The sequence below is a fragment of the Malus sylvestris genome, chromosome 17 (assembly GCF_916048215.2).
Source record: "Malus sylvestris chromosome 17, drMalSylv7.2, whole genome shotgun sequence".
Taxonomy (NCBI): Eukaryota; Viridiplantae; Streptophyta; class Magnoliopsida; order Rosales; family Rosaceae; genus Malus; species Malus sylvestris.
The window spans coordinates 32,171,202-32,181,963 of NC_062276.1; the positions used below are offsets into that span (position 1 = coordinate 32,171,202).

The window sequence follows — 10,762 nt, forward strand, 5'->3', positions numbered from 1 at the left end:
GTTGACAATTCTGGCTGCAGAAACTTCATGAAACTTCTTTGAAGTTTTAGTATTCAGAACTGGGCTTGACTTGGATGATGCATATAAATCAACAGACCTTCCCAGAATTCAAATGTTTTACGTAAGTTTATAAATGCGCGAGACTCCGATCAATTTATACAACAACAAAGCCTTATCCCACTAATTAAGCGTGGTCGGCTGTACAAACTTAGAACGCCACTGTACTCGGTTTTGCTTTAAATATTCAGTTAGCTCCAAGTACTCCATGTCTTTTCTTAGAGTCTCTTTCCAAGTATTCTTAAGTCTTCCTCTACTTCTTTTGCCATCAGCCTATGTCTCATAAACGCATCTTCTAACCGAAGCATTTGTAGGTTTTTTGTTAACATGTCCAAACCACCTTAACCAATTTTCTCTCATCTTATTTACTATTGCGGCTCCAATCAGTTTATATATTTAAACAAATGGGACGAGACAAATCCATTAGCTGTTTTGAATAAAGATTGAATCATATTAATCTAGTTCAATGCTAATCCCCCAAGTTTCAAACTATTAGAAAGGTCTACGCATCCCAGGCAGAACAGTAAACCATTAAACCATGAACAGTACATAGTTGACTAAAGCTGAAACTCAGGAGCACAAGAATTAAAAGGTTAGTAGTAGAGATTTACACATACATGAGACTTGGCTACGACGCTACATGCATTTACTTAACACATGCAACATATAATCAACAACTAGACGTGAAAAATTGATGATAGATTTAATAGAATTAGCTGCAAAATTGCAAAATATAATCAACAACTGAAGGATCAATCTACGGCCGGCCTTGTTTGGCCATAGATGATTGGATTGAAATTGACAATAGATTTAATAGAATTAGCTGCAAATTACAAGAAATCGTGTAACTTGAGATATCTACCAAGTTTACAATAACAATCGTTGTAATTACTTTTAGGGTGGTGCTATCCACACACCCTTTTGCAGAACTTAACAGACTCGTGAATAGTGCCACCGGCTGCCAAGATACAATCCAGACGACTTCGACCATCTACAACACCCCCTGCAAACACAAGGAAAAGATCTGTATATATACTAGCCCACTCTACCAAAACTACATACGAACATGCTTAATGTATGCAACGCGCCCCATGTGTCCTAAGGAGATATGGCTTACAGCGTCCTCAACCACCAGATGGAAGCAGCTTCATCTTCTACATCAGCAATCACATTCAACCAGACTGCCGTTTTGATCTTCTACCTTTCCCGAGGAGTTTTAGCATCTTGTCAGTGCCATCAGGCGTGGAGTTGTATTTTTTATCACGATTGTTGTCTGATGTGTGAGTCAACCAAGCCAGTGCTTCTATAGCAGCATCCCTTTCTGCAAGCTGCTTATTTTTCTTAGGTTTCCCAACAAATTGCATGCCCTTGCACCTCCACCAGTCCTCTCAACTCGTTCGTCTCAAGGTACTTTGTTTTGTATTTTGGAGCAGTGTCCTGCTCTCATCAACGGAGTTTGAAGCAAACTCCGTTGATTGGTCCCGTCTTTAGTGAATCTGCTGTTATCACCAGACTCCTTTGGCTTCCTGCTGTCACGACCAAATACAAATCTCCCTTCACATTGATCTCCGGATACCAGCTCTTGAACAGCAAGCATAAGGTACTTGTCGGTATCAAGGCTAAGATCTACAAGCTGTGCATCATTGCAAGGGAGTAAAAACCCCCAGTACAAGAATCTGGAGATGCTAGAAAGAAACAAACGTAACGTTCATACAAGACAGGCAACCAAGTCATAAGCTCCCCTTTCCTTGCTCATGAACCAGGATTTCGACCCCAGTACTAAAGGCTAAAACAAGAAAGTAGAATATTAAACGACAAACATAATAAGCTCTTTAAAAGTAATGAATGCCTAATAGTTCACCATTTTTTTTCTTTGAATAAGCTCATTTAGTTCTTCCTTAAGCTTCAAATAGCAGTCCACCAAACTAAGATCCATGAAGAAGTCAATATAACCGTCCAACATTCTCAAATGCCCAACCATGGTGGAAAAATGAGAGAAAAATAAAATGAGGAAAGTACAGAATACAAGATCACAATAAGTCCATTCCATACATTTGTACTAACTCAGGGTTATACAATTGAATAATCACCTGGACTCCATGGTTCAACGCACCACCAAAAAGGATCAGGATCGAATCAGATACACCAGTGGAATCACGTACGAAAACAGTATAATCCTTACTTTCTCTTAAAAAGTGCACAATTCCTGTATTATATGTAGTTACATACAAAGCATCCAGTATACGTATAACCATGTCAGATTAGAACTCTAGTAGGCCAGTCACAAAACCACTTTTCTTTAACTCGATGGAAATCATGTAATGTGAGGAGGTTTGAAAGAAAAATAATTTTTTTTTAATTTGGGACAGGTGAAGTTCTGAGCTGCTTATCGAGATCAAACTGATGAATACAGATTTATAGGACATAGCAGATTAGATATATAGGACATAGATATGAAACAGTACAGAAAATTCATTGAGCAGGAACACGTACAGCTAGTGGTTGCGGTGGCTGCAAGGCAGCTGACAAGAACTCCCCTATCATAGCAACCCGCAAACTTTTAATTTGCAAGCAAAGAGAGTTCAAAGGAGTTCTGAGCAGTTCAGGAAGTTGATATTTAGCAAAAGCGCGATAAACCCATCTGAAATAAAGATGGTACCATTCGCCTGGCAGCACAAATTAATATTAATGGCAGTTACGCCATACACAACTTAAGAATAACTAATGAGATGTGCCACAATGTTTTTCCAGTAAGGAGTTGACTTGGGACAGTTGTTCCAGCCGTTGGTGCTTTATGAGCCGCCCATTCGTGTGCGGCCGACTGACCCAAAACCATCACCATTCCCTTTTGAATATCAGAGACATCACATATAGCAACTGCAACTCCACTGATGTGATAATGGTTCACTTTTGCAACAGTTTCTTAGGAACGCTGCAAAAGAATCCTAGGCTTTTAAAGCCAAACATAAACAAATACTTCTCTCTCAAACTAGCCATAATATACACAAAAATGTGATCAATAATCGATCGGAAGATATTAAGCCTCCAAATTCATGTAACCAAACCGATATGTTAATTCTAAAACCTCATCAACTCAACAAAAATATCGAATTGGTATAAGATTTATCAGCTTAACATGCACGGAAGATAAAGCGAGTGGCTCAAAGTACATCACTTTTCTTTTATTAAGGAAATGAAGAAACAAATACATCTTTTGATTCCCCTTACACAAGAATCCTACTAAAGGAAAGTTAAGTTCAAAAAAATGATATGATGAGATTTACAAGAAAATTACATGATACGAGATGGGCTTATTGATATATAGTTTTCATTAGGTACCAACTTCTGTGTATAAAGCTTACAAGGGCAACACATTCGAGAGAAACTTTTAGAAAAGTGAAAGGAAAAAAACTATATTCAGCACCTTTACACCCATAGAAAGAGTATTCACATAAGCTGGTGAGCTTCAGATAAACATCCGACTTCTAAGCTTCCGGTATAGGTGTCAGAAGCTCCTGACAAAATATAAATTATCATTAACAAATCCAATCACCAAACAGGTAAACTGAAGCAGTTAAGGTGACGAGTTAAGGAATTACCTCTGAAAACCGCAGATGTCCATGGTGCTTGTTAGAAGTTTTAACAATTGTCTCCCATTTGGTACCAAGAGAGGACGTCTTCGAAGGCTGGCTGATAGCATAAATCTGTGAACCAGAAGAACACTGTGAAGATGAGCTCCTCGAGGAAATACTAGGTAAGGTACGCTTTAGCCAAGACTCTGATGGAGATTTCGGTAAAGGTGGTCCAAGAGGCCGTCGTGAATTGTGGCCCTGGGAACTTTCTTGATTACCAAATTTCACAAGTTGTTGACTTTCTAAATCAATCTTTCCTCCGTTGGCCACTTTTGAGCTGGTCAATGTAATAGACTTCTGAACATGGCTATGAGAACTTTCTTCTGTTCCTGATTTTCTAGACTGTTGGCTTTTTAAATCACTCTTTTTCTCATCATCCAGTTTCGCCCTTGTCGATGTAATACAATCCTGAGTAAGGCCATTAAAATTTTCCCAATGAACTGATTTCTCTAAATGTTGGCTTTTCAAGTTACACCTTTCTTGTTCAGCCACTTTTGAGCTTGCAAATTTGCTAGAATCCTGACCTGATAAAAAACCATTTCTCATGTCTGTTTGATCATCCTTCTTGGATCTGCCAGACCAAGATAGAAAGCTGGAGTCAGGAAACTCCAAACTTTGAAATGGCACTATTGCCCTTTCATTTCCATCACCCAAGCACTCAATATCTTGGAATGAAAACTCTGCCGAAGGGGTTTCTTTCACTTCATTTCTTTTCTCAGGAATTTCAATATCATTCCCTCTGTACTGAATAATATGGCCCTTTGTATCTGAGGAATGTGACTTCGACTTAGGAGATTTTACAGTATGCACAAAATCAATATACAGATTCTTCTCAAATACAGGACTCCCTGGGCCCATTTCCCATTGAGCAACATTCTCAGTAGCCAATAATTCCCTAAAATTGTTGTGGCCTTTTCGATACTTTCCAGAGCTACTAGTATCTCTGGAATTCTTCGCTTTTTCAGGAAGACCAAGAAAACCTTTTTCTTCATGATGAAAACATTCCTTTCGGTAGGGTGATATGTTACTACCTTGCTGATGCCTATATACAGGTGACCCATCTAATTTCTGACATTCGCTTATTTTGATCTGGTTGGATTCACATTGCAAATCATTCCTATCTTCAGGCATCCCAGCTTCCTGATGTCCATTTGTCAATCTTTGTTCACAAGCATCACCCCCAGAATGCTAGAGAAAATATAGAAACTGTTCAATAAAGATTCTTGACGTGATAATAACACATGGAAAACTGGGGAAACGCAAGTAAATAAGGCAAAATACCTCGTTTTTAGCTTCTCTGTAAGCACTGGCATAGGAAGATTTAGCTCGCAGTCTACTAACTGAAGAAACGGGTAATCGCGGTTGCACTCTCATACCTGGGACAAGGTTAAGAAGGCAAAAGAATTTTTTTTTTTTTTTTTTTAAATCAAGGAAATGACTCAAAAACTTTACCTAATAAATTTTCAGATCCTTATATAATCACCTTCATTCTCACTTTTGTCCCCAGCTATAACTTGAAAATTATGTGGCAAATCATTTGGCCTATATTGATTAAGTGGATGTTGCTTAACCCCGCTTGCTACCTTCTTCATCCCTCTAGGTTGCTCTTGAGAAATTGCTTGCTCTCGTGCAAGTGGTTGCTTCCTGGTAGCATATTGAGGTGTGTCTGAAACCATTGCTTTTGCTGCAGGCAAGAACCGACCCATCATGAAGTCACGAGTCTGTGGATCTGTTGAGAAGGTTCCAGATGGTTTGGCATCTGGACCGTCCAGTCCACTCAAACCACTTATACTACAGTTATAATAGAATGATTCACTCCTCGAAAGTGTGTCAAGTGCATCTAAATAGGTCTCATCACCATCCTCTGAATCAGCAATATCCTTATCATCCATCCCCTCTTTAAGGCTGTCACACTTGGTAACTTCTTTTGTATCAAAGGTTGAAACATTGTTAAAATTGGAAAGTACATTTCCAGTTGGGGACTGAGCAGTTGTAGTGCGTTTAGAACATTTATCCAATGCTTGCTTCTTAGCATTCAAAACCCTTCCAGGCGGAAGCCTCGGCGTAGTGGGAGGCTGCTCAATACCCCGAGTCTGTGAATTTCTTTCATCCTTGGGTTTTCCCGGGACTTTCTCCCATACAAAAGGAACACTACCTGGGTGCCTCACTGGACCTGATTTCAGTTCTGATTTGTAAAAGGGAAGAGGAGGTAGTTTGGGTATTGACTTATCAGTCTTCCTTTTGTCATTAGCTTCTAAGGTGACTGCTGTAGGTGAAAATCGTCTCACAGACAGAAGTGGCTGATTAAGATCTAACTGCTTCTCTTCCATCATATTCTTTAGCATCGTGTACTATAGTTTTCTTTCCTACAAAGCACCCTGTTCTCATCAAATTACATTCCAAAGAAGAAAAGAAACTAAGGAACGTGAGTAGCTGCATATCGGAGATGTATATAAACTAATCTGGTGTGTGGCAGTGTCGGATATAAAGGTCCAATATAAAGGCAAGTAAGAAAACTAAATCTACTAAAACATGTCTATGAACCAACAAATGATAAATATGCCGCCCAATCCTTGCAAAAACAAAGTGAGTAAATACCAACTGAAAGTTGATTTGAGTTCAATAAAACATACTAACGTGGAAATTTCAGACACTCTTTCCACAGTTTTTTCGGTTTGATACCAAAAATGTCAATGAGCGGTAAACACTTTCGACAATTCAGGAAAACAGACTTATTTAATTTCAAAGGATTCGAGATGAATCTACTGTCTTCTAAATAACCCTTACATGATTATTTTGCACGTGTTGCATCACAAGAATTTAGACAAACAAAGATTAGAGGTTTAGGTTCTAAAAAAACAGTATCTACTTCAATGTACTGCCAAATTGAGCATTGCTTTTCCTCCCAAGCTACCAAGTTTTTGAATTAAAACTCCCTTAACTCATGCCGACCTGCTAATTAACCGACTTAATATCTAACAAAATGAAGTTAAAACCAGACATTGTTAGAGATCCACTATTTTCGTCAAGCTAAATTCTAATCCTCGATGTGGCTTTACACTCAACCCGAAAGCCCAAAAGCAAATAAACCAATTGGACTTGAACTTTCACTACTGGCCACCAAAGATTTATAAAGTCAATGTAACATCAAGCAACAAAACTCTGGAGTAATTAAGGTAACACTCTCATCATTTTCTTTCCTTTTCATCTTTCTCAGCAGCCAAACAGAAGGTTAGGTACACTTTGTGAAAGTGACTGGTCCTATTCTTTCTTTCTGGTCAAATAGTAAATACCCAAAGACCTAAGACTGCTTTAATGGGTAAATTAAATTCCTAATATTCTAATTAATCAACAATAATTACAGCACCCCAGTACAAAATTCAAACACTTGATTCCTTGCAGCACTTCATTACCAACATCAAAATCTTTCATCCTCAAACAAATTCTTGCGCTTTAATCCAAGCTAATTAATAAAAATACTAAATTTTGAATCTTTATTGAAGCAATTAAACAAAACTAAAAACCCATTTGATCAGAAACAAGGAACAAGTCAACCATCAAATCCACGCTCAGATATCTTTCGGATAAATATATTTTTTTGCAAAAAAAAGTTGATAAAAAAAAAAAGAAGAAGAAGAAGAAGAGCAACAAAATTGCAGTGAAAAGTTAAGAGAAACACTGACCCTGATGAGAGAGGAAGCGAGAGAGAGAGAGAGAGAGAGAGAGAGAGAGAGAAACCAGGTCGTCGGTGTGGTTCTTGGAAAGACTAGCAAATGAGAACTCCTCCACAAGTCTCAGAAAGAGAGGGCATGGAATGGAAGAGAGAGTTGAGGCAGAGAGATTTTATGAGAATCAATACCTAATCCTACTAGGAATTCAGAGAAATGTGACAGCGAGAGTAGAGTAGGGAAAGAATAGAATAAAGGGCGAGAGAGAGAGAGAGGCTGGTTTGTACGCTTGTGTCATTTAATACTTGGCCGCAGAGCAGCGCTTACCCGCCGATGATGAAATGCCAAATTTGAACACATAGATAAATATATAAATAAAATAATGATATCTTCTTTTGGCAAAAAAGTAATATTGATTTTTTTGGAAAAAAAATAATGATATTTAGATTTATCACAAATAGTCTATGAGATTACCAAACTCATTATTTTGGCCATTTACTTTCAAAATCAATTAATGTCTTCCTTAACATTCACTACAGCCCATCAAGTTGGTCCTTCCATTTGGATTCTATCAATTATTTTATTAGTTTGCATGTGGGACCCATAAATTCAATAAAATTGTGACACGCTGATTACACAAAAGAATGATTTTTATAGCAAATGGTCTTTGATATTGATCAAACTTCTCATTTTGGTTCCTGAGTTTTATAAACCGATAAATTTAGTCATTGACTTTTACTATCGCACATCAATTGAGTCATTCTGTTAAAATTTCATAAATATTTTTTTGTTAGTGTGCTGATGTGGTCCCACTAATCCAATCATATAGCGCCAAATGGATTAACTATAAGAACTATTATTTTAGAGTGAACCAACTGACGAGTATTCCACGCTGGCATTTCTTTCACATCCTACAATCCCATTCGGAAAAAAAAAAATCCAATTCAAATTTGTTGAATTATAACCAACTAGAGAGAATGAGGAGTGAGTTCAGGGAGGCCAAGAGCTTTAGTGGTGTCATGGTGCCTTCCTCTTCTTTTTGAGCATATACCCAAATGAAGACGAAGATGTCTTTTTTTTCTTTTAATTTCTTATTTTATTTTTAGTTTTAAATCTTAAAAAATAGTTTCTCATAGTTAATCTAGGTGGTACCATTTGATTGGATTAGTTGGACCATATTACACACTACCAAAAAATATGGACGAAATTTTAACAGAATGATTAAAATGATGTGCGGTAGTGCAAGTCAAGGACTAAATTTATCAATTTTTGAAACTCAATGAACAAAATGAGGAGTTCGATCAATGTCAATGACCATTTGGGATAAAAACCCTTTCTTTTGTGTAATCAATATGTCACCATTTTATTGGATTTGTGGGTCCCACATACAAACTAACAGAATTATTGAAGGAATCTAAATGAACTGACAAATTGATGTGCGGTAGTGAACGTCGAGGATGGCATTGATTGATTTTGAAAGTGAGACCAAAATGATGAGTTTGGTTAATTTCAGGGATCATTGGTGATAAAAACCCATGATATTTTTGTCCTAGTTTTATAATGTTGTTCCATAATCTAAAAAATCTCTATTTAAGGATCATCCTAAATGGCTAGTGACATTGTAACTATTACTGCGATCTAATGATATTACATAAAAGAGAGTAGTTTGATATTCCACTTTAATAAATAACGAGGTAAATACTATATTATTATACCATATATATTGTATGGATTAACTTTAATTGACAATAAATTCCTAATTTATGTATAAAATCAATGTGAAGAAAATTAAAATCAAATTATTTCTTTTTGTAGAAATTAAAATATATTCAACTCGTACGAATATCGAGTCAAATAATCCATAGTTTTGGAGTTATAAAGTTTAAGATAATAGCTTTTCTCTTTCGCCAATTAATTCAGAGGTTCACATTATCCTTTTAGTCTTAAAGTTAACTTTCGAAAAGGTAGTAGGTGTTCATCGTGCGTAGGGACCTAGTGTCTAGGCATCTAGGTAGGGGTTTAGGCTGTTTTTTTAATTTTAATTAAATTATTACATAAAATATAAATAAATGTCTAATTATACTTTTAAAAAAATTACATAATTTTGTATTGGAATATGTAAATTACAAAATAAAATGACATATAAATTATAATGTATTAGAGTATATTGAAAACATAAGAAACAAGCATATAATAAGTTTTCAGGTAATGATTTAACAAATCTCTTACAATTTATTTGAAAAAAAATAAATGCAAATGAAAGTTATTAATTTTATGTCTAAGTGAAAGTAGGCAACCTAGGCGGGTCTAGGCATGCGCCTATGTCTAAGCAGGTTTAAGCGTTATTTTTTAATTTTCAAATGCTTAAGGATTAATCAGAACAGTTGTTAGCCGCCTAGTGCCTAAGTGGGGCCTAGACAGCATTAGACGGAGACTTCTAGAACAGTAACTATGATAAAATGACCATCAATTATTTTCTATTAAGCTTGATAATCAAATGAAAATATGTTCATGCAACCGACGACTTAAATTTAATTCTACGTTTCCTTAAATGTTGTATTATACATATTACTCATCACACCAGATGGAGCATACACTTTAGAAAGACTTTTGATCTGACCATAAAATAGTTCATAAGAAACTAACAAGTGTTAATTTAAACTTGTAAATTAATAAAAGTGAACAAAAGATTGTAGTCTACTTTTTATTTGTTGGATTTGTTTATGGGTCACTTGGCCTTGGATCGTGTGACGACAACCAATATATTAAATAAAATAAAGACAGTAAAGTCATCTTTCCATGACGACCTACTAAAAAAAAACTCTCACAAACAAGAGCAACTTGTAAGAAATAAGTTCACCTTAACATAACATTCCGATCTAACAACAACGTTATATAAAAAATTGACGCTTAGAGTGGGAATTATACCCTATGAGAACTAATCTCTTGTCATTCTTCAGTCGATCAGTGATAAAGAGGTAAGTTGTTAACTGATTGGTTATAGGTTCGAATCTACTTGAAGATTAATCCATTTTGATAAAAAATTCGGTATGAAAGAGTTCGCTTTGCCCTCTAAAAGTAGATAATTTGTTCATTATGTCTTTGTTTCTATTAGATTCTATCTCATCGTATCCCATTATGTTTTGGTATTATTGAAAACAAATGTACAATAACGAGGAGTACATTTCAAATAAGTTACTCTCTAAGAGCAAGTCCACGAGAGGTGGAATAGCCCAGCACAAAGTACAAAAATCAGGCTGGGAGCCAGTTAATCCACTCCAGCCCACCCTTTTGCCTGGGACGCAGCCCAAGCTGGTCTCCAGGCCAGCCCAAATTTGACTGAGCAAGGAACCGGACAATTGGGCTGGCGCGTGCCTTTCACGCGGCCTTTATGGCGAGTAGCCG

General features: G+C 36.5%; 1 protein-coding gene across 2 annotated transcripts; it reads right to left on the reverse strand.

Moving 5' to 3' along the window:
- Positions 1-3,214: 3,214 nt before the first annotated feature.
- Positions 3,215-7,672, reverse strand: LOC126612226 (uncharacterized). Of its 2 annotated transcripts, none has more exons than XM_050280595.1 (5): positions 7,373-7,672; positions 5,173-6,067; positions 4,971-5,065; positions 3,657-4,877; positions 3,215-3,572 (listed from the first exon to the last, which is right to left on the reverse strand). In XM_050280595.1, the coding sequence occupies exons 2-5, from the start codon at positions 6,032-6,034 to the stop codon at positions 3,543-3,545; spliced, it is 2,208 nt and encodes a 735-aa protein (XP_050136552.1). In that variant the 5' UTR covers positions 6,035-6,067; positions 7,373-7,672; the 3' UTR covers positions 3,215-3,542. The 2 variants fall into 2 exon arrangements, with proteins under 2 accessions (XP_050136552.1, XP_050136551.1); XM_050280594.1 differs by having other exon boundaries at positions 5,173-6,055; positions 7,373-7,671.
- Between the last annotated feature and the right edge of the window lie 3,090 nt (positions 7,673-10,762).